This window comes from Callithrix jacchus, chromosome 3 (genome assembly GCF_049354715.1).
Source record: "Callithrix jacchus isolate 240 chromosome 3, calJac240_pri, whole genome shotgun sequence".
Classification (NCBI taxonomy): Eukaryota; Metazoa; Chordata; class Mammalia; order Primates; family Cebidae; genus Callithrix; species Callithrix jacchus.
The window spans coordinates 87627295-87651879 of NC_133504.1; the positions used below are offsets into that span (position 1 = coordinate 87627295).

Below are 24585 nucleotides of genomic sequence, written 5' to 3' on the forward strand. Positions count from 1 at the left end.
GCTAAAATCTTATTCTCTGATCCAGGTTTCAGCATGAAGAAAGGGCCCCTTCCAGCTAAATCTAAGTTCTAAAACAAACTACTTAATAAGCCTTTCCTAATCTGCCCTTCCCCACCTCTCAGAACTCCTCCTTTCTCCCAGCTCCCTCCCTCCTTTGCAGCCACTGTCTAGTAGGCTTCCATCTCAACAGAGTCTCACTCTGCCACCCAGGCTGGAGCGCAGTGGTGCCATCTCAGCCCACTGCATCCACTGCCTCCCAGGTTCAAGCGATTCTCCTGCCTCAGGCTCCCGAGAAGCTGGGATTACAGGTGGTGCACCACCATGCCCAGTTAATTTTTGTATTTTTAGAAGAGAAGTGTTTTGCTGTGTTGGCCAGGCTGGTTTCAAACCCCTAACCTTAGGTGATCTATCTGCCTTGGCCTTTCAAAGTGCTGGGATTACAGGCATGAGCCACTGTTCAGCCCTGAACTCTCTTCCCTCTACATGACTTCTTCCCTCATTTCCCCCAGGTCTTTGCGCAAATGTAACCTTAGCAAGCCCACCCCGCCCACACACACCTTCCACATTCTGCTTTTTCTTCATAACACTTATTATTTAACATAATACATAATTTATTTATCTTGTTTACCTAAATATGAGCTCCATGAGGGCAGGAGTTTTTATCCCTTTTGTTCTTTGCACTACCTCTAGCATACAGAACAGTGCCTCGCTTATGTTAGGTGCTCAATAAATATTCGTTGAATGAACCAATTAATATCTATTTTCCAACTTTTGTATCTATTCTTTAATTAATTTGGAACTTGGATAGGGAAAAATAATGTTTATTTTCCTTTCAAAATTGCAGCAGTAATCATGAACTTAAATAACTTTATTCTAAGCATTTAGTATCAATAAAATAATGCAAATTTATTAATTTATCTATATTTACGGTTTCTATATATTGGGCTAGGGTAAATAATTCTTTATTCTATCTTAGGGGAAGTTGGTCTAAGATCACTTCAGACCATGAAAGCATAAAAGCTATATTCTAAATTTTAAATGTGTAAACGATGCAGTACTTCTGGTTTTTTAAAAAAATTTATATTCTTCCTATGAACTAATTCTGCCAAAAAACATATTAGACTGTAACTGCTTTATAACGGAAGTGAATGAATTTTTTTGTGTACTTTGTTCACCGGCTTATTTTAATCATTAAAACTGCATTTTGTTTTCTAATTATTCAGATTTTGCTGAGAATTGCACACTAATGCCTGTGCCACTAAGATTTTCTTGAGAAAAATCTTTAAGGCTAAGTTTATAAAACAAGTAACTGAAATTTACATTAAATTTATTCCATTTATTTTTCACTCAATGAAATTAAAACAGTTTTTTAAACAGTGCTGATGCCTAACAATGAAAGAGTAAGGACTAACCATTTATTATCTAATGAATTAAACAACATACTTCTTTCTAGAAAATTAAAGAACCAAAAAAAAGTTCAGAAGAGAGACAGAAACCCTGGGACAAAGTTGTAAAATATATATATCCACATATACCTGCTGTGAAGATGGCTGCAGTTTTGATACCCTTATCTTCATTGCACAGGTCCTGAAGGAATGAACCAACCGTTGACAACATTGGTTTGACTACAAATTGACAACGTTCTTTTCTAGATGGCAAGGTAAGTGTTATCAAGGGAAGGCCATGTCTATAATTAACTGCTATTTCTGTTTAAAAAAGAAAAAGAAAAAAAGATAATATAGAAATGGGTAAAATTTAAGGAAAAAAACTTAAAATACAAGAATTCTAGAAGAAATGCTCAAACATGAAATTCACAAACCTCTGAAGTCCTATAAAATTCTGTAAATTATTCCTATAGTGCCTTCATTATACTACAGTTTACATATTCCCTACCACTCTGCAACATTTTGGTGTAGTATGTACCACACTTTATTATCTGCTTATTATTAGTCTTCCCAGTGGTTGGCGTGGTGGCTCATGCCTGTAATCTCAGCACTTTGGGAGGCTGAGGTGGGTGGATCGCCTGAGCCTAGGAGTTTGAGAGCAGTCTGGGCAACATGGTGAAACCCCATCTCCACAAAATATACAAAAATTAATCTGGCATGGTGGTGTGCGCCTGTAATTGCAGTTACTTAAGAGGCTAAATTGGGAGGATGGTTTCAGCCTGGGAAGCAGAAGTTGCAGTGAGCCAAGATTGTGCCAGTGCACTACAGCTGGGGTGACAGAGCTAGACCCTGATTAAATTGAAAAAGAAAAAGAAAAAGAAAGTCTTCCCAGGTAAACAGTCAAGTTCTTGAGGACAGAAATGACTTTTTTTTTTGTCCCCTGAAATTCCCTTCTTTCTTTCTTTTTGAGATCAGGTCTTGCTCTGTTGCCCAGACTAGAGTGGGAAGATCATGGCTCACTGCAGCCTCTATTTGGGCTCAAGCAATCTTCCCACCTCAGCCTCCTGGGTAGCTGGGACTATAGGCATGGTGACATATGCCTGGTTAATTTTTGTGTTTTCTGTAGAGATGGGATTTTGCTTTGTTAGCCAGGGTGGTCCCAAACTCCTGAGCTCAAGGTATCTGCCCACCTTGGCTTCCCAAAATACTGGGATTACAGGTGACTGTGCCCACCCAACTATTTCTTATCATCTCTAACTCTTCTGATTGCTGAGGTGGACATTTGACAAAAGACAGCAGCTGTATTACGGGAGCACAAAACGGTGAAAGTGAACCCAATCAGGGGGTGGGGTGGGATTCGGATAGTGTAAGACAATCTATTCTGCTCAAAACTCGTGGCTCTTTATTTAGAAGAAAGGAAAACAATTAACATATGAATCAAATGATAAGAAAGCTTACCATCAGGTGGCACCACTATACTATAATGGTGTGACTGGTAGTATTTCAGATTTCCACATAGCTTCACACACAAAACCTACAAGAAGGAAAGATTAGTTTGTTTTTTTAAAAAAGAGTGGGAAAGATGAAATAAGTGTTTATTTTACCAGAAGATTCTTCTTAATACTATATGAAAAGCACAATGAAAAACTCAGTTTGTCACGCATTCCAGGGTGGGCCCTTGGCAAGCTCACCGAACCGTCCCAACCTGTATGCTTGCCTGCTACTATGTATGCTGTAGCAGTAATACATGGGACGTGGTCCTCAAACTGGAGTATGAGGCCCCCTGAAAATCCTAGAGTTCTGTGAGAAGTTTTACGCTCAGTATTTCCTTTCAGGTAATAATCAAAAAAAATGGATACAAGTATAAACAGTCTAGGCCGGGTGTGGTGGCTCATGCCTGTAATCCAAGTGTGATTGGATTACAGGTAATCCTCCACCACTTTGGAGGCCAAGGTGGGCGGATCACCTGAGGTCGGGAGTTAAAGACCAGCCTGACCAACACGGTGAAATCCCATATTTAAAATAAAAAAGAAAAGTATATACAGTCTAGATACATGATTCTCAGTATGTGGACCCCAGACCAGAAGCATCAGCAACCACTTGGGGCTCATTAAAAATGCAGAGTCACAGATTCAGAACAGACTTACTAAATTATAATCTGCATTTTAACAAGATCCTCAGATGAGTCACATACACATTAGAGTTCACACTGCTCTGTACTGTCTACCATGGTAAACACTAGTTAAATGTAGCTATTTAAATTAGTTTAAATTATGTACAGGTGGAGCACAAAGACTCATGCCTTTGGGAGGCCAAAGCAGGAGGATTGCTTGAGCTCAGGAGTTTAAGACCAGCCTGCCCAATATAGTGAGACCCTGTCTCCTATAAACAGCAACCACAAAAAATTATGTACATAAACATTCAGAATCTCAGTCACCTTTGCCACATTTCAAGTGCTCAAAAGCTCCCTATGCCTACTGGCTATCCCACTGAAAAGCAAAAGCACAGGAATAGGGTATTTCTATCATCATAGAAAGTTCTACTGGACAGCAGTGCTGAGTCTACAACATCTGAATGGCCACCTCACCATGGAACGTGTTTTAGGGGCTTGCATTGGTGTTGGTGTTTACACAATTGCATTGGTGCTTAATGGAGACCTAATGATATCATGGTGCACTGTGTGAACAAAGAGTAGAAAGAATGGGCATTGAGGAATTGGTTCATAGGCATTTGGAACTCAAAAGGACTTCTGCCAGAGAAATTAGTAACAAAGTCACAACGTGGTGGCTGTACACTGATCCATAATTTTTTTTTTTTTTTTTTGATACGGAGTCTCTCTCTGTTGCACATGCTGGAGTACAGTGGAACGGTCTTGGCTAACTGCAACCTCCGCCTCCCAGGTTCAAGCGATTCTCCTGCCTCAGTCTCCCCAGTTGCTGGGATTATAGGCACCTACCACCATGCCTAGGTAATTGTTATATTTTTATTAGCGACAAGGTTTCACCACATTGGTCACATTGGTCTCGAACTCCTGACCTCAGGTGATCCACCCTCCTTGGCCTCTCAATGAGCTGGGATTACAGGTATGAGCCACTGAGCTCGGCCCTGATCCATATTTTTGCATGCATCACGTTACAGTAGTTTATTAAGTTTGCCAGTAATTATGCAATGAATAATTCTTTTATAAATTGCATTTTAAAATTTTTCAGGATTTGAGGGTACACTATTAAAATAATAATTATAACTGTAATCCCAGGGCAAGTAGATAACCTGAGGTCAGGAGTTTAAGACCAGCCTGATCAACATGGTGAAACCCCATTTCTACTAAATACAAAAAATTAGCCAGGTGTGGTGGCTCATGCCTGTAATCCCAGCTACTTGGGAGTCTACAGCAGGGGAATAGCTTTGAACCTGGGAGGTGGAGGTTGCACTGAGCCAAGATTGTGCCATTGTACTCCAGCCTGGGCAAAAAGCGTGAAACTCCATCTCAAAATAAATAAATAAAATAAAATAATAAATCAGCAGTTAAAAGTGTGCTGTTTCAAAAAATAAAGATGATATTGACCCAATGACACTCCATTATGCTCAAAATTAAAAGAATCTCATCAAATAAGTGAAACAAAACATTCATATACGTATTTTAGTATTAAATACTACACAGAACATAGGCAGTAAGTGTCAACACATCATCATCTTTTACAGTAAGGCTGTTCACTTGAGCTTTATTTCTTTTTTTTTGAGACAGAGTCTTACTCTGTTGCCCAGGCTGGAGTGCAGTGGCGCAGTCTTGGCGCACTGCAACCTCCAACTCGTGGGTTCAAGCAATCCTCCTACCTCAGTCTCCCAAGTAGCTGGGATTATAGGTGCCTGACACCACATCTGTCCAATTTTTTGTATTTATAGTAGAGACAGGGTTTCACCATGTTGGCCAGGCTGGTCTCGAATTCTTGACCTCAAGTGATCTGCCTGCCTCATCCTCCCAAAGTGTTTCGATTATAGGTATAAGCAACCATGCCTGGCCAGAGTTTTATTTCTAAAAATGTAGCTCGCTAATAAGATGAGAAGAAAAAGGCAGATGATGTCTTAAAATAAATGCAAATCTCAATAAAAAATATAGGTAGACGTTCTCCAAGTGTGGATAATGGATATTATAATACTGTCTACTACTTTTAGCAAAACTACATAAAAATGAGATATAATGTATCCACTTGAAGACACATCAGAATTCTCTATCAAAATACTTCTATAAAAATATTTAATGAGACAAATAACTTTCCATGCATAAAAGTCAAATACAGGAAGGTAGTGAGTAGGCCGGGCATGGTGGCTCATGCCCATAATCCCAGCACTTTGGGAGGCCGAGGCAGATGGATTGCTTGAGCTCAGAAATTCAAGACCAGCCTGAGTAACATGGTGAAACCCTGTCTCCACAAAAATTACAAAAAACAGTTTAGTCTGCCATGGAGGTGCATGCCTGTAGTCCCAGCTACTTGGGAGGCTGAGGCAGGAGGAGGAGGCTACAACGAACCAAGATTGCAGCTACTACACTCCAGCCTGGCCACAGAGGGAGACCCTGTCTCAAAAAAAAAAAAAGGAGTGAAAGTTAAAGCTCCTCTGTTTACTTCCCTATAATCCTGCAAGTCTCCCCAGAGGTAACCACAGCTAGTAGTTTGGCATGTATCCTTCCAGACTTTTTTCTACACATTACCAAATTCTATGCTAGAGTCCGAACAATGGTAAAGACAGTTTATGAGTCAGGTTCCTAAATGCCACTGGTGATAATTCAGTGATTACAAAGTCTCATTTAATATACTGATAAAATTTCACGTATGCTACTGAAGAAGTAACTGTAAAGAGGCATCCACACGACAACCAGAAGATGCTAAAGAAGGCAGAGTGGGCAGAGAAAAACAGCAGGGCTTTCTCAAGCTTTTGCATGCCTAAGAATCACCTGAAAGCCTTGTTAAAAACACAGATTCCTGGACCCCACAACACAGAGATTTTTAATCTAAAAAGTCAGTTTATATTTGCATTTTTAATAAACTCCAGAGGTAAACTGAAGTTTCAAGTATGAGGACCACACTTTGAGAAGCCAGGCTTTAGTTGACCTCTCCCCAACTCACACCACCACACACATATGCTGCCACTCCAGGCTTCAGGGCACCATGCTAAATTTCTGCATAGAATCATCCTGAATTCCAAATTTTAGTGCCTGGTCAAGTGTTACTGCCTTTAAATGGAATTTGGTATGAGGGCAAAAGATGATTTGGGCTTCTCTTTAATCACAGTAACAGAAGCACTTTTGTTCCTGACCACAGAGCTCCTGTATCCCTTGGAATTTCCTGGGTGATTGGAGTCTCTGTGGTTTTAACAAGGTAACTCTTGGTGGGATGCTAGATGGCTTCAGGATGGGACTGGATGCCAGAAAGATCAAACCTTGATTAGAAGCCAGAATGTTCAGCCCCATCTTCTCAGCCTCCAGGGAGGGGAGAGAGGCTGGATATTGAGTTAACAAATCTATTATGCCCACATGATGCAACCTCCATGAAAGTCGCTAAACAATGAGGTTCAGGGAATTTTCAGGTTGGTGAATGTAACCACATGCTGGGAGGGTGACACAACCTAACTTCATGGGACAGAAGCTTCTGGGCTCAGGATCTCCAAACAGTGAAAACTTATGTTCACACAAACTGTACCTTGCTTTATCTCTTAATCCAACAGTTTATCTACATCCTTTAGAATATCCTTATAATAAACCAGTAAGCATAAGTAAAGTGTTCCCCTGAGTTTTATGGGCCATTTTAGTAAATAACTAAGGTTGAGGATGTTATAAGTAAAATTTTGATGCTGCAAAATAAATAGCACTACAAGATAAATCCTCTCAGCAAGGCAGTTTACTTCTATAGAAGGGTGCAGCGTACAGATGGGGCAATGGTGCCCACACGCTTGGACAAGGGGGAAAGGTATACTTACGCCTGATGGGGGACGTCCCTACTGCTGTGTCATTCCCCTATTGGCTAGGGTTAGAACGCACAAGCTAGACTAATCCTGACTGGTTGTTTTAAAGACAGCAGGGGTCCGAACTGGAGTGGCAGGGTGGGTGTTTTGGTGATAAGAATGGTTACAGGTGGGTCAGAGCAGGTAGCCGGGGTGACCTAGGTCAAAGAAAGTGACTGGAGCATGTGTCTAGGGTGAGTCAGGATGGAGCCAGGGGTCAGGGGAACAGATGTGAACTACTGATGAGAACTGGTGGAGAAGGTTGTTTACTGGAATTACAAGGAAATTAAACTTTAAAACAGAATTAAAGAATAAGAGAGCTGAACATACTGACATATTGATTCTTTGAAGAGAAACTTGGGGTTCACCATAACAAGGAGGGGGTCGTGGGAACCCCTGATTTATAGTCTCCTGTGAGAAATATTAGAGGCCTAGGACTTATAATTGGCATCTTAAGTGGCAGAGTCTTGTGGGACTAAGCTGTTAACTTGTGGGATCTGATGTTAACTCCAAGTAGATAGTGTCAGTATTGATTTAAATTGTAGGACACCCAGATGGTGTTTTAAAAGTTGGAGAACTGGTTGTTGGTATGAGGAAAATACCCACACATGTGCTGTCAAAAGTTTTCTGTGGGTAGAGACAGATCATAGTAACCCGTATAAGCATTGTGAATTTACCTATTTCTGAAAATTATCTTGTAGTAGTCTAAAACAAGAAGTAACTGAAAGTTTGACATTCTGTTGGAACAAGACACTAAAAGTGGCCCATGTCTAGATCAAGCTAAGCCTTCTAGTGATTTAAGAACTTGATCTATGGCATCTTTTTTTTTTTTTTTTCTGAGACAGAGTCTTACTCTGTCACCCAGTCCGGAATGCAATGGCACAATCTCTGCTCAGGGCAACCTTTGCCTCCCGGGCTCAAGCAATTCTCCTGTCTCAGCCTCCTGAGTAGCTGTGATTACAGGTGCCCACCACCACGCCCAGCTAATTTTTGTATTTTTAACAGAGACAGAGTTTCACCATGTTGGCCAGGCTGGTTTTGAACTCCTGACCTCAAATGATCCATCTGCTCGGCCTCCCAAAGTGCTGGGATTACAGGTGTGAGCCACCACAGCTGGCCGATCTATGATATCTTAAGTATCACCATAAGATCCAGAACAGTGACCTTATGCTGGTAATGTAAGAGCTGGCTCAGGCCACCGGAATCCAGTTGGGGGCAATATGAAATTTAACTAGACAGAAAAGGGCAAGTGCAGAAAGAAGGATAAATTCCTACTTAGAATCTGTAATCCAAAATTCTAATACGTGAGGAATTAAATGCTAAGAAAAAAAATCAACAAATTTATTTTGAAGAATAATTTACTTTAGAGAAAAATAAGAGAGTTATGCAAAACTGATGTTAACATATATTTGGGGTCTTCAAAAAGATAAAAGGGGTAACTGGCTTCCAGAAAATGAACAAGAAATTATGATAATAAAAGTAGTAGAAACAAAAATTAGTGACTATGAATAATTAATTAGAATTCCTAGAAATGAAAAAGTCTATGTACATGTAAAAAGGTCAGCTAAGGCTGGGCATGATGGTTCATGCCTGTAATCCTAGTACTTTGGGAGGCCAAGGCAGATGGATCACCTGACATCAAGAGTTCAAGACCAGTCTCACCAACATGGTGAAACTCTGTCTCTACTAAAAATACAAAATTAGCTGGATATAGTGATGCATGCCTGTAATCCCAGTTACTCAGGTGGCTGATGCAAGAGAATTGCTTGAACCCAGGAGGTAGACGTTGCAGTAAGCCAAGATTGTACCACTGCACTCTAGCCTGGGCAACAAAAGTGAAACTCCATCTCAAAAAAAAAAAAAAAAAAAAATGGCCCACTCAATAGCCTAGACAAATTCTAGTATGAATAAAGTCAATAGAAAAGAAAATGAATTGGACAATAACTCTCCTAGATGCCACACAGATAGACATAGAAACTCTAAGAAAACAAAAAAGCAATTAATTCTCATACATCGCTGGCAAGAATGTAAAATGGTACAATTATTCTGGAAAACATTTAGCAGTTTACACGTATATGTAACCTATCAATCTCACCCTAGTTTTTTACCCTAGAGAAATAAAAGCTAATGTTCATATAACTTGTACAAACGCTATTTCATTTCCTCCCACTAGAGTGCATATTCCCCAGGAGCAGGCAGGTACTTGGGCTGGTTCACTGCTGCATCCCCACCCAGCACCTAGAATTGCGCCAGACACATGATAGGACCTCAATAAATACATGTTACATAAATGCAGGAATGTTTTTGAGATGTTATAAAATAATTGCCAACCTAGAATATTATACTCAGGAAAATTACTTCAGACTTGCTATGATTTGAATGTGTCCCTCAAAGTTCATGTGTTGGAAACCTAATGTCCAATGCAATCATGTTGGGAGGTGTGGTCTAATGGGAGGTGTTTAGGTCATGAGGGCTCCACCCTCATGAATGGATTGATGCCAATTATAAAAAGGCCTGAGGCTGTGGGTTTGATTGATCTTTCTTTTTCCCTCTCTTGCCCTTCTACCTTCTGCCATGGGATAATGCAAGAAGAACCTAACCAGATGTGACCTCTCAATCTCTGACTTTCCAGCCTCCAGAACTGTGATCTAAATACATTTCTGTTCATTATTAATTACCCAGTCTATGGTTCTCGTTACAGCAGCATAAAACAGATTACAGCAAGGCTGAAAGAAACGAGTTTTTTAGGTATATCCAAGATCATGGCTTCTTTCCAGAGTTTTGCAAAAGAACTTCTTCAGGAAGAAGAGAACTAAACCCAAGTGGAAGCCGACTACAACATGATTATGAGCTGAACTGTGCCCCAGCCCCTGCAAATTCATATAGTCTTAACTCCTAGTACCTCAGAATGTGACTGTACTTTAAAGAGGTTATTAGGTTAAAATGAGATCATTAGGGTAGCCCCTAATCCAATATAGCTGGTGTCTTTACAAGAAGAGGTGATTTGGACAGACATGTATACCCAGAAGAAAGACTGTGTAAGAACACAGGGAGAAGATGGCCATGTACAAGCCAAGTAGAGAGAAACCAACTGAGCCAACACCTTGAACTTTAACTTCTGGCCTACAGAAGCGTGGCAAGGAGGGTGTCCAAACAGTGGAGGAGCAATTAGTGTGGGTGTCATAGCCCAAATGGGATGGAGAGGGCCTCTGCATGGAAAATAGGCTCAAACAAAAGTGCTGGAGCCCAACCGGGGTAAGGAAGCCATCTCTGCAGGGGAAGGAGTGCTGGTGGAGCTTGAGAGACTGTCACACACAGAAGACTGACCAAAAAAGAAAATATATCAAGAATAATGGAAGCCAGATTTATGCTGTCCAAGAATAGAACTACAATTATGGAAAATGACTAGAAAAACCCTGTAGTGTTAGATTGGAGCTGAAAGTACTGGTATGAAATCATGGTTTTTAATATGTAAAAATATAAAGAAACATCAATAAAAATAAATTTAAAACTTAAAAGATGCAAATGTTTCAAGTATGTGTGTGTATAAATTTTAAATTTTACACATTTGTTTTTATATTTACATATATGTACATATATATGTATAGGTATATTCTGTCTTTCTGAGAGAGCCTATGAGCAGTGACACCCCTAATAATAAACATCCAGCATCCAGATCTTGGCACCAAATACAGGCTTACCTAAGAGGAACCAAGGCTCTTTGGAGAAGTGGCTAATTCTAGGGCTGAGCATGGAAAGGACAAAATGAACCCAGAGCATCTTGCTGTATTATAAAGCAAGGAAGTGTTCCATGAATGATGGGAGACTTATCAAAAGAAACCAGAAGGCAGGTCGAAGGGGGTCCTGATGGTTAAATCTAGAACAATTTTCAGCATTAAATAATAATAGTAACAAATTATAATCCACTGAAGGAGTAAAAAAAACCATGAGTGTATTCTGATATAATTAAGTGAATAAAGTTTAATAAGTAATGAGATATTTACAGTTTGAAAATGCCTCCACATAAAAGCATTAATCCCAAAGAAAAAATAACTTCAAAGGGAAGAAGCCTGGCAGATATCATCTTAAATGATCAAAATTAATATCATCAGTAATGGGCTGAGTTGAAATCATGCAATGAGAATATATGGTATAATTTTGTCATACTCCTGACGAAAATGCTATATAATCTGAAGCAAATCACAAGGAAATATCAGACAAACCCAAAAAGGCATTCTACAAAATAACTGTAATCTTTGAAAGAGTCAAATCATGAATGTCAAAGATTGTGGTACTGATCCAGAATGGAAGAGACAGGACAGCTAAATTAAACTGTGATTCTGAACTTTTGTCAGCAAGGAACATTATTGGGAAAATTGTTAAGATTTTAATGAGGTCTAAAAATTACATGGTAGTAATGTATTAACAGTAATTTTCTGATTTTGATGGTTGTTGTTAAAATGGAGAATGTTGTTATATTTCAGGGGAACTGGCATCAGGTCAGCAATGTATACTCCAATAGTTTGGAAACAAAATATTCTTCCTACTGCAGTCCAGTCACAACTTTTCTATATGTTTGAGACTGTTTGAAAATCACGCAATTCTGAGAGACAGGTAGGCAGAAGTAAAAAAATTAATAATTCAAAAAATAATAGGTTTAGAAAAACACAAAAATTACCATATCCAGAGATAAGTGATTAATAAGAAGGAGTGAAATATTAAATAGACCTTTTTTGCATGCCAGTAGGAAACTGTGGTTACTTGGGAAATTGAAAACAAAAAAAATTTAAAGCAAAGAAACTCCTGTATAAGATTTATTTAGAAACTCCAAGAAAATTGACAATCCTCAGACATTAGTAAAGCTTAAAAGAGAAACCACCATATCCTACAACAACCCTTTTTAGAGGGTTATTATTAAAATTCTGAAAATCTTACACAAACTCACCACACATGCAGAGCTGAATTTCAAGAATGACTCACCAAAACTTAGGTCCTTCCTTTTAGTTTACACCTCACCTCATGACCCATCCTGGAAAGCCTACCATTCCCTATCAAAGGGGATTTGATAGTTTTGAACAAACAAATGGTAAGAACCAAGTGTGTTGCGTTTTCATGTCATCCGGTAAGAACCAAGTGTGTTGCGTTTTCATGTCATCCAGTTAGCTGGGCTGCCCCTCCATACCACACCTGGGTTCAGATTTCCCACATCAAGCACCCTTCTCAAATCTAAGGATTCTCAGGATAAATCCCTAGATTTAAGAAGTATAATGAGTCCTAGCTGAATGCAGTAGCTCATGTATGTAATCCCAACACTTTGGGAGGCTGAGGCAGGAGGATTACTTGAGCCCAGGGCTTTAAGACTAGCCTGGGCAACAAGGTGAAACCCTATTTCTATTTTTATTTTAAAAAATAATAAATACAGCCAGGCATAGTGGCTCACGCCTATAATCCCAGCACTTTGGAAGGCCAAGGCGGGCAGATCACAAGGTCAGGAGTTCGAGATCAGCCTGACCAACATGGTGAAACCCTGTCTCTATTAAAAATACAAAAATTAGCCAGGCATGGTGGCAGGCGCCTGTAATCCCAGCTACTTACGAGGCTGACACAGGAGAATCACTTGAATCCAGGAGGTAGTTGCACAAAGCCAAGATTGTGCCATTGCACTCCAGCCTGGGTGACAGAGCAAGACTCCATCTCAAAGGAAAAAAAAAATGTGTGTGTGTGTGTGTAAAAGTAATACATAAATGAGTCATAAGCAGGAAAAATGAAATTAACCCTGTCCCTGACACAATGTGATGAAACTGCAGAACCCAGAAAGAAAAAATTCTTAAAACGCTTGAAAGAATAGAGGTTGCCTACAAAGGAAAACAATTAAACTTGTAGACAGTGAATGAATAGAGGGCAGAGTCAAAGTTGTGAGGGGAAAAAACAATCAACCTCAATAGCCAGATAAGTTACCACTTTCAACAAAACTGAGACTGAGGGACTAAAACATGTTTACTGAAAGCATTTTGCAGGAAAAAGGATATCAAACACATAAGAAAACAGGATGTAAGAAAACTTACACACCATAGAGTGTAAAACTAAATGAACAGAAAATAATGTGTGCTTCCAAACCAAGAGAGATAAAAGAGTATAAAAAAATTTAGTCAAATTATAAGACAAGAAAGGAGAAAGAAAATTAGCAAAGGAAAATCAGGATGCACAGAATGCACAGAATAAGGTGGTAGATAGATATCCACATTTGTCTGAAATCACAACAAACGTAAACAGATTAAACTCAACAGTTAAAAGGGCAGATGTTGTTGGATTTATACCAACACAGACTTGAGGGTTAACTACCCGTAGGCTCTCACTGAAGGCACTACTCTAAGCTGTAGTGAACAAAATGTAACAGAAAAAGGGAGTAAGAATGCAAGAGAAATACTGAACAAGAAAATTGGTAAAATATATGCATAAAATGAGTAAAAACTCCATCATTTTAAATGCTGTTTTCTGGGCCACTTAATGTAGAGTACTTTTGTACTCTACAGAAACAAGAAATTCTGTGTAGCAAGAAAAATGCTGCTTTTGGGGTTAGGCTGCTTTATAAATGCCTCAGTTAAATCATTGTTTGGCTTTGAAGCTTGTCTTTGGATTCATTAGTTTTACATCCTGTGGTGCATCGTGATCTTTGGTAGAACCTCACACTGAGCTCCAAGCTTTAATGATTTTTTTTTTCTTCTCTGTACCAAAAAAAAATCAAACTGCTAGATAGGAGCTCTCTGTTGATCAACTCTTACTTGTCTCTAGATCTATATATCTCCCTAACAAAAATTACATTTTGTAGCACAGATGAAGCAGTTAATATTTCAGTCTCTCTCAAGTACTATGTGTATCATCACTGTGAAAATAAATTTTTTCTTCTAGTCTGGACAGTCCAAGAAGAGCAGTTAATCCACAACATGATTGAAACAGAACAGAAACAGATTATGTATTGCATTTGCTAATACGGAACAGAAACAGAAGTAATATACATTTGGCTAGTAGCCAACAATAACATCCACGTATTGAAATTTCTCAACCAGCTCCCCCTCAGCCAGGCCACATTTACATCCCTCTGAGAACTAGGCATTTAAAAGTCAGTCATCCCTTCAGAACTGATCTCAGCAGGACCTCTGAAATTTTCTTGTATAAATACATTTCCCTCCTTCTCTCTCTCCTTCCCTCCATTCCTTTCAATAGGACATTGTTTTTGAGAGCAGATAATGAAGGACTATAACCCAGGGAAAAGATGTTAGACTAATTTTCCTGTCCTACTGTGGTCTGTTAGAAAACAATATTGAAATATTTATATATTGGCTTTAAAATACATTATTTATAATTAATAAACTTTTTCAACATCATTGTCTGAATGCAGTTTCTTACAATCTGTTTGTAACAGAAATGTCTAGTACTTTTTCCTCTTGTTCAGATCAGTTATGCCTGGAAGCCTTCTTTTATATGGTTTTCAATAGCATGGAAGCTAGTTTTTAACAGCTACTATTGCTATCTGCCCAGCATCCCTTCCTTAAACTGTCCCAACAGGTGCAGACAAACAATAACATGGGCCAGGCACAGTTCCACATCCCTTTTACCATAAGGTGGTGGTTCAGTGGCACATTTAAGAGGGTGGGGGCTCCTAACTATTAATTCAGCTCAGTTGTAACTACTGGAACACCCTCTACCAGTTGATTTTAAGAAATATTAACTTAGGATAACTCTTAGCCTCCTAGTTCTAAAGATTAGTAATGGAGCAAGTTTATCAAGAAAAAGAATAAAGGAGAGTATCAGGTTTACAGAGGAATAAGAAAGAGCTCAGTCCAAAATGGGCTGAGTTTGAGGTACCTGGAAACTATCACAGTGAAGACATCTGTTTTTTTTTTTTAATTGCAATTTAGGTTTTGGGGTACATGTGAAGAACATGCAAGGTAGTTGCATAGGTACACACGTGGCAGTGTGATTTGCTGCCTTCCTCCCCTTCACCTATATCTGGCATTTCTCCCATGCTCTCTCCCAACTCAACACCCCCTGCTGTCCCTCCCCTATTCCCCCCAATAGACCCCAGTGTGTAGTGCTCCCCTCCCTGTGTCCATGTGTTCTCACTGTTAAACACCCGCCTATGAGTGAGAACATGCGGTATTTCATTTTCTGTTCTTGTGTCAGTTTGCTGAGAATGATGTTCTCCAGGTTCATCCATGTCCCTACAAAGGACACGAACTCATCGTTTTTGATTGCTGCATAATATTCCATGGTGTATATGTGCCACATTTTCCCAGTCCAGTCTATCATAGATGGGCATTTGGGTTGATTCCAGCTCTTTGCTATTGTAAAGAGTGCTGCAATGAACATTCATGTGCATGTGTCCTTATAGTAGACTGATTTATAGTCCTTTGGATAAATACCCAGTAATGGGATTGATGGGTCAAATGGAATTTCTATTTCTAGGTCCTTGAGGAATTGCCACATTGTCTTCCACAATGGTTGGACTAATTTACACTCCCAGCAGCAGTGTAAAAGTGTTCCTATTTCTCCACATCCTCTCCAGCATCTGCTGTCTCCAGATTTTTTAATGATTGCCATTCTAACTGGAGTGAGATGGTATCTCAATGTAGTTTTGATTTGCATTTCTCTAATGACCAGTGATGATGAGCATTTTTTCATATGTTTGTTGGCCTCTTGTATGTCTTCTTTGGTAAAGTGTCTGCTCATATCCTTTACTCACTTTTGAATGGGCCTGTTTGTTTTTTTCATATAAATCAGTTTTAGTTCTTTGTAAATTCTGGATATCAGCCCTTTGTCAGATGGGTAAACTGCAAAAATTTTTTCCCATTCTGTTGGTTGCCGATTCACTCTAGTGACTGTTTCTTTTGCCGTGCAGAAGCTGTGCAGTTTGATTAGGTCCTATTTGTCTATTTTGGCTTTTGTTGCCAATGCTTTTGGTGTTTTGGTCATGAAGTCCTTGCCTACTCCTATGCCCTGAATGGTTTTGCCTAGATTTTCTTCTAGGGTTTTTATGGTGCCAGGTCTTATGTTTAAGTCTTTAATCCATCTGGAGTTAATTTTAGTGTAAGGTGTCAGGAAGGGGTCCAGTTTCTGCTTTCTGCACATGGCTAGCCAGTTTTCCCAACACCATTTATTAAACAGGGAATCCTTTCCCCATTGCTTGTTTTTGTCAGGTTTATCAAAGATTGTATGGTTGTAGATATGTTGTGTTGCCTCCGATGCCTCTGTTCTGTTCCATTGGTCTTTATCTCTGTTTTGGTACCAGTACCGTGCTGTTTTGATTACTGTAGCCTTGTAGTATAGTTTGAAATCCGGTAGTGTGATGCCTCCCGCTGTGTTCTTTTCGCTTAGAATTGACTTGGCTATGCGGGCTCTCTTTTGGTTCCATATGAAGTTTAAGGTAGTTTTTTCCAGTTCTGTGAAGAAAGTCATTGGTAGCTTGATGCGGATACCATTGAATCTGTAAATTACTTTGGGCAGTATGGCTATTTTCACGATATTGATTCTTCCTAACCATGAACATGGAATGTTTCTCCATCTGTTTGTGTCCTCTCTTATTTCGTTGAGCAGTAGTTTGTAGTTCTCCTTGTAGAGTTCCTTTACATCCCTTCTAACTGTATACCTAGGTATTTTATTCTCTTTGTAGCAATTGTGAATGGCAGTTTGTTCTTGATTTGGCTCTCTTTAAGTCTGTTATTGGTGTATAGAAATGCTTGTGATTTTCGCACATTGATTTTGTATCCTGAGACTTTGCTGAAGTTGCTTATCAGTTTCAGGAGATTTTGGGCTAAGACAATGGGGTCTTCTAGATATACTATCATGTCGTCTGCAAATAGAGACAATTTGGCTTCCTCCTTTCCTATTTGAATACCCTTTATTTCCTTTTCTTGCCTGACTGCTCTGGCTAGCACTTCCAGTACTATATTGAATAGGAGTGGTGAGAGAGGGCATCCTTGTCTAGTGCCAGATTTCAAAGGGAATGCTTCCATGTTTTGCCCATTCAGTATGATATTGGCTGTTGGTTTGTTGTAAATAGCTTTTATTATTTTGAGATAGATTCCGCCAACACAGAGTTTATTGAGGGTTTTTAGCATAAAGGATTGTTAAATTTTGTCAAAGGCCTTCTCTGCATCTATTGAGATAATCATGTGGTTTTGCCTTTGGTTCTGGTTATGTGGTGAATTATTTTTATAGACTTGCGTATGTTGAACCAGCCTTGCATTCCCGGGATGAATCCTACTTGATCATGGTGGATAAGCTTTTTGATGTGCTGTTGCTATCGGCTTGCCAGTATTTTATTGAAGATTTTTGCGTCTATATTCATCATGAATATTGGCCTGAAGTTTTCTTTCATTGTTGAGTCTCTGCCGGGTTTTGGTATCATAATGATGTTGGTCTCATAATGATTTGGGAAGGGTTCCCTCTTTTTGGATTATTTGGAATAGTTTCAGGAGGTATGGTAACAGTTCCTCCTTGTGTGTCTGGTAGAATTTGGCTGTGAACCCATCTGGACCCAGGCTTTTTTTGTGTGTGGTAGGCTCTCAATTGCTGCCTCAACTTCAGATCTTGTTATTTGTCTATTCATGGTTTCAACTTCTTCCTGGTTTAGGCTTGGGAGGATGCAAGTGTCCAGAAATTTATCCATTTCTTCCAGGTTTACTAGTTTATGTGCATAGAGTTGTTTGTAATATTCTCTGATGATGGTTTGAATTTCTGTGGGATATGTGGTGATTTCCCCTTTATCGTTTTTTATTGCATCTATTTGGTTATTCTCTTTTTTAAAAAAAAATTAATCTGGATAGTGGTCTATTTTGTTGATTTTTTCAAAAAACCAGCTCTTGGATTTATTGATTTTTTGAAGGGTTTTTGGTGTTTCTATCTCCTTCAGCTCTGCTCTGATCTTAGTTATTTCTTGTCTTCTGCTGGGTTTTGAGTTTTTTGTTTTTTTTTTTTTTGCCAATCAGTTTGAGCTTTATGAGGTTGCTCAGGTTAGCCTTGAACTGATGACCTCGCCTTTGCGAGCGCCATGACCTCCAGCGGGAGACACTTTGGACCCCAGTTTTGAGTTTTTTTGATCTTGCTCCTCTTAGCTCTTTCAATTTTGATGATAGGGTGTCAATTCTGGATCTCTCCACTATTCTCAGGTGGGCACTTATTGCTATATATTTTCCTCTAGAGATTGCTTTAAATGTGTCCCAGAGATTCTGGTATGTTGTGTCTTCGTTTTCGTTGGTTTCAAAGAACTTCTTTATTTCTGCCTTCATTTCATTGTTTATCCAGTCAACATTCAAGAGCCAGTTGTTCAGTTTCCATGAAGCTGTGCAGTTCTGTGTTAGTTTCTGAATTCTGAGTTATAACTTGATTGCACTGTGGTCTGAGAAACTGTTTCTTTTAATTTCCATTCTTTTGCATTTGCTGAGGAGTGATTTACTTCCAATTATATGGTCAATTTTAGAGTAGGTGTGATGTGGTGCTGAGAAGAATGTATATTCTGTGGATTTGGGGTGGAGAGTTCTGTAAATGTCTAACAGGTTTGCTTGTTCCAGGTCTGAGTTCAGGTCCTGGATATCCTTGTTAATTTTCTGTCTGGTTGATCTGTCTAGTATTAACAGTGGAGTGTTAAAGTCTCCCACTATTTTTGTGTAGGAGTCTAAGTCTCTTTGTAAGTCATTAAGAACTTGCCTTATGTATCTGGGTGCTCCTGTATTGGGTCCATATATATTTAGGATTGTGAGCTCTTCTTGTTGTATTGATCCTTTTACCATTATGTAATGTCCTTCTTTGTCTCTTTTGATCTTTGTTGCTTTAAAGTCTATTTTATCAGAGACAAGAATTGCAACCCCTGCTTTTTTTTGCTCTCTGTTTGCTTGGTAAATCTTCCTCCAACTCTTTATTTTGAGCCTTTGTATATCCTTGCATGTGAGATGGGTTTCCTGGATACAGCACACTGATGGGTTTTGGATTTTAATCCATTTTGCCAGTCTGTGTCTTTTGATTGGTTCATTTAGCCCATTTACATTTAGGGTTAATATTGTTATGTGTGAATTTGATACTGCCATTGTGATGCTAGCTGGCTGTTTTGCCCATTAGTTGATGCAGATTCTTCATTTTGTTGATGCTCTTTAGCATTTGGTATGTTTTTGGAGTGGCTGGTACTGGTTGTTCCTTTCTATGTGTAGTGCCTCTTTCAGGAGCTCTTGTAAAGCAGGCCTGGTGATGACAAAATCTCTGAGTACTTGGTTGTTTGCAAAGGATTTTATTTTTCCTTCACTTATGAAGCTCAGTTTGGCTGGATATGAAATTCTGGGTTGAAAGTTCTTTTCTTTAAGGTTGTTGAATATTGGTCCCCACTCTCTTCTGGCTTGCAGGGTTTCTGCCGAGAGATCTGCTGTGAGTCTGATGGGCTTCCCTTTGTGGGTAACCCGACCTTTCTCTCTGGCTACCCTTAGCATTTTCTCCTCCATTTCAACCCTGGTGAATCTGACGATTACATGCCTTGGGGTTGCTCTGCTTGAGGAATATCTTTGTGTTGTTCTCTGTATTTCCTGGACTTGAATATTGGCCTCCCTTGCTAGGTTGGAGAAGTTTTCCTGGATAATATGTTGAAGAGTATTTTCCAGCTTAGATTCATTCTCTTTGTCACATTCAGGTACACCTATCAAACGTAGATTAGGTCTCTTCACATATTCCCACATTTCTTGGAGAGTTTGTTCATTCCTTTTTGTGCTTTTTTCTCTAATCTTGCCGTCTCATTTTATTTCATTGAGTTATCTTCAACTTCTGATATCCTTTCTTCTGCTTGGTCAATTCGGCTGTTGAAACTTGTGCATTCTTCGCGAAGTTCTCGTGTTGTGTTTTTCAGCTCCTTCAATGCACTCATATTCCTCCTCTAAGTTGTCCATTCTTGTTATCATTTCCTCAAACCTTTTTTCAAGGTTCTTAGTTTCTTTGCATTGAGTTAGAACATGTTCTTTTAGCTCACAGAAGTTTCTCATTACCTGCCTTCTGAATTCTGATTCTGTCATTTCATCACACTCATTGTCCATCCTGCTTTGTTCCCTTGCTGATGAGGAGTTGTGATCCCTTGTAGGAGGAGAGGTGTTCTGGTTTCGGGTGTTTTCCTCCTTTTTGAACTAGTTTCTTCCCATCTTTGTGGATTTACCCCCTGTCGTCTGTGTAGTTGCTGATTTTCAGATTGGGTCTCTGAGTGGACGTCCAGGTTGTTGATGATGAATTTATTTCTGTTTCTTAGTTTTTCTTCTAACAGTCTGGCCCCTTTGCTGTAGGACTGCTGAGGTCCACTCCAGGCCCTGCTTGCCTGGGGATCACCTGCAGCTGCAGAACAGTAAGGGTTGCTACCAGTTTCTTCTTCTGCTATCTTTGTCTAAGAATGATGCCTGCCAAATGTCAGTCTGATCAGTCTTTTGTGAGGTGACTCTTTGGATATATGGGGTTCAGGGAGCTGCTTGAGGAGACAGTCTGTGCTTTGTAGGAGCTCAAGTGTTAAGCTGTGAGCTCTCTTGTTCTTTCAGAGCTGCTAGGCAGGCACGTTTAAGTCTGCTGCAACAGAACTCATAAACCACCTTTTTTTTTCCCAGGTGCTCTGTCCCAGGGAGTTAGGGCTTTATTTATGAGTGTCCGTTGTGCTGCTGCCTTTTTTTTTTTTCAGGGCTGTCCTGCCCAACAAGGAGGCAGCGTAGTCACTGTCTGCCTGCAGAGGCTTTGCTGAACTCTATCCTGCTGCCATTGAGCTTCCCTGTAGTCCTGTTTATATGGGTGTGGTTAGAACTGCCTCGGCAATGGTGGCCTGCCTCTGTAATGGCAGACTCTCTCTGTTTTGGCGGGTTGCCTTGGCAACGGGAAGCTACCTCAGCAATGGCAGACTACCTCCGTAGGGGTGGAGTGCCTCGGTAATGGTGGACGCCCCTCCCCCACCGAGCTGCACCATCCTGGGTTCAGCTGTACTTGCCGTGAAACTCTCAACCCAGAGCGTTTCCAGTTGCTGTTGTTTTTGTTTGTTTTTGTGGGGGTGGGACCCGCCAAGCCTGATCACCTGGCTCCCTGCCTCAGAGCCTTTTTTTTTTTTTTAAGTTGAATGGTTGACACTCTTCTAGGTGTTCCAGTCGCCTGCTGAAAGGGTGCGGGGATCTGTGTAATTTCCCATGTGGCGACCCACTGCACCGGCTGAAAGAACAGTGCTACCCAGGAATCTCCTGGCCAGCTTAAAAGGGCAACCAGACCAGTGTATTTTGTATGGAGAGCTGCCATGCCACAGGGCCGGCAAAACAGCCATGCCGGCTAAAACAGTCGTGCTAGCCAAAACAGCCGTGCTGTCGACCTGTAGGGCTCCTCCACCTAGGAATCTCCTGGTCTGTGGTCAATAAAGATCCGTCTGGAAATGCAGCGTCCACTCACCCTCTGCACTTTCACTGGGAGCTGGAATCCTGAGCTGCTCCTAAAGGGGCCATCTTGGATCTTCTCCGAAGACATCTGTTAGACATGTGTGGGAGTTGAGTATCAAGAGGGAGGCTTTTTGCTCCAGGAATGCTGAAGTGTGTGTTATTGTTTGATTCCAAACCTCATAAAGATTTGGTTATTTGGGTTCGGACTACTACTAACCTGGGATTATGTTGAGAAAAACAACATGAAAAAGTTTTGTAACACATTATCAGGATCCTAAAGCTATTCATATGTTATGATCCCACCATTCCACAATTTATCCTAAAGAAATAAAAGTGCAAACAAAGATTTATGTACAAAGATGTTTAGAAGCAATTTGGGTGTAACGGTGAAAAACTGCATACAATGCATAGAAAATAAACTGGAAAGTATACATCAATGTTAACTGTTAGATGACACCATCATTGATTTATTTTCTCCTTTTTGCATGCCTGTGATTTACACATTTTCTAAAATTAGAATGTATTCCTTTCTAATGAGGAAAAATGAAATTGGAAATAGTATATAAGATGGCAATGCCCCAAAACAGGTAAACAGTAAATTCTGTTATATCCATAGGACAAGATGTGATAGAGTTATTTAAATTATTTTGCTTATGAAAAGTTTTTAATGAGATGGATAAATGTTTAGAAAATATTAGTAATCAGCTCTTAGTTGACTATAACAATGTGAGCATATCCATCTATAGAAAGATTGGCATAAAAACTCAGAGTTAGTGGGATTGTGGCTGCTTGTTTTCTGTCTTCTCTATTTTCCAAGTTCTCCACATTAATTTTTTTTTAATGGATGAGAGGTTTTAATGCTGCCCAGGCTGGCCTCGGATGCATAGCCTTGCCTCCTCCAAGTGCAAGAGAACTGGACTAAAGACCAACAGGCCACAATGACTTTTATTACATTTATCTCCTTCATGTTTTTATTTCATTTTCTGTCTTACAGTTTTTTGCTCCTTTTACTACTTTCCTGGAAGAAGTTTGTCCTATTTATTTTCTACCACTTTAGAAAGTATACACATACTCTATTGACTAAACTATACTAACATACACACATATTTAACTGTAACTTTTCTAACAAAGCCTTGATTTTTCATCTTTGCCCCTCTACCTAACATGACAAAGACCTTCACATATTCTAATAATCCACTGAATATAATATACCTAATGTTTGTTAATCGGGCAGCCTCCAAACCAGAATAGGTTCAGAGAGGCTCCCCCAAATCTTGTTTAACATTTTCCCTAAGCAAGTCTTACAGTCAATAGTTTATTTACCAATGTGTTTTACACCTTTAGTGTTTGTAATTGTTTGCTAGGACTGCCATAACAATGTATCACAGATTGAATGGCTTAAAAGCAAGCATCAGTTACTTATAAAATAAATCTGGGCCAGTCACGGTGGTTCATGCTTGTAATCCCAGCACTCTAGGAGGCCAAGGTGGGCGGATCACCTGAGGTCAGGAGTTCAAGACCAGCCTGGCAAACATGGTGAAACCCAATCTCTACTAAAAATACAAAATTAGCTGGACATGGTGGTGTATGCCTATAATCCCAGCTACTCAGGTGTCTGAGGCAGGAGAATTGCTTGTGGGAGGTGGAGGTTGCAGTGAGCTGAGACTGCATCATTGCACTCTAGCCTGGGCAACAAGACTGAACCTCTGTCTCAAAAAAATAAATAAAAATAAAAAAGTAAAATAAGTATAAGTGTGGTGGCTCATGCCTATAATCCCAGCACTTTGGGAAGCTGAGGCCGGTGGATCACTTGAGGTCAGGAGTTGGAGACCAGCCTGGCCAACATGGTGAAACCCCGTCTCTACTAAAAATATAAAAGTTAGCTGGGTGGTATGGTGGTGCATGCCTGTAATCCCAGCTACTCAGGAGGAGCCTGAGGCAGGAGAATCCCTTGAATCCGGGAGGCAGAGGTTGCAATGAGCCGAGACTGTGCCATTGTAGCCATTGTACTCCAGCCTGGGAGACAGAGTGAGATTCCATCTCAAAAACAAAATAAAAAAATTAAACAACAAATCTGACCTATTAAAATTTGAATAATACTATTTCTCTTGGATGTTACAAAATGTTAAGTTGTTTTCTACATTAAAATCTAGCTGAGAGTACTGTATATCAATAACTCTACCACATACCATTTAACCAAAAATCAGTATGTCAGGGAGTGTGACAAAAAGAACATTCAGCTAAAAAAAAAATGTCAGTCTTCATCTCTTTAAGATAGAAATAGCAGCTTTTTGTGATCCAACCTCGTATTCTAAAAGCATTAGAAAAATGTCAAGCATCAAGAGGTAGAAAGTATAGCCTAAAAAGAAGTTGAGCTCAAGCAGAAAATAAAAAAGATGCAGCAGCCTGATTTCAAAAGGAAAACAATTTCTAACCTGGAGTGAAGAAAAAATACTGACATATAATGGACAACAGCAGGGATTAGCATAATTTGCATAATGACTATAAATCAGAGGGTAGCAGTTTAGATTTCTTAGTTGAAAAGCAACAGCTAATACACTGATACAGAAAAATAAATAAAAACAACATACTTCTAAATATAAGTCTTTTAAGGACAACTTTAATTACCCTGCTACAAAAGCACCACATCTGACACTCATCTCAGTGTGAAGCTTTCGAAAATATTATGGTGCTACAATTTGCCCTTTCCATATCCATGAGCGAGAACTCCATTATTCTTGCTGTTTCAGGGCTCACTCAGTCGTATTCCACAGGTA

The 24585-nt window shown here is 39.7% G+C and overlaps 1 protein-coding gene across 3 annotated transcripts in view; it reads right to left on the reverse strand.

The window, feature by feature from the left end:
- The window catches only part of MCUB (mitochondrial calcium uniporter dominant negative subunit beta), a 143913-nt gene that overhangs the window by 38512 nt on the left and 80816 nt on the right, over nucleotides 1-24585 (reverse strand). For 2 of the 3 annotated variants that reach the window (XM_078366712.1, XM_002745493.7), the window contains exons 2-3: nucleotides 2844-2919; nucleotides 1536-1706 (exon numbers count right to left, since the gene is read on the reverse strand). In XM_078366712.1, the coding sequence (XP_078222838.1) occupies nucleotides 1536-1706; nucleotides 2844-2919 (247 nt within the window). Of the gene's footprint in view, nucleotides 1-1535; nucleotides 1707-2843; nucleotides 2920-21821; nucleotides 21925-24585 lie in introns of those variants that run through there. The other variant, XM_078366711.1, reaches the window with a different exon arrangement.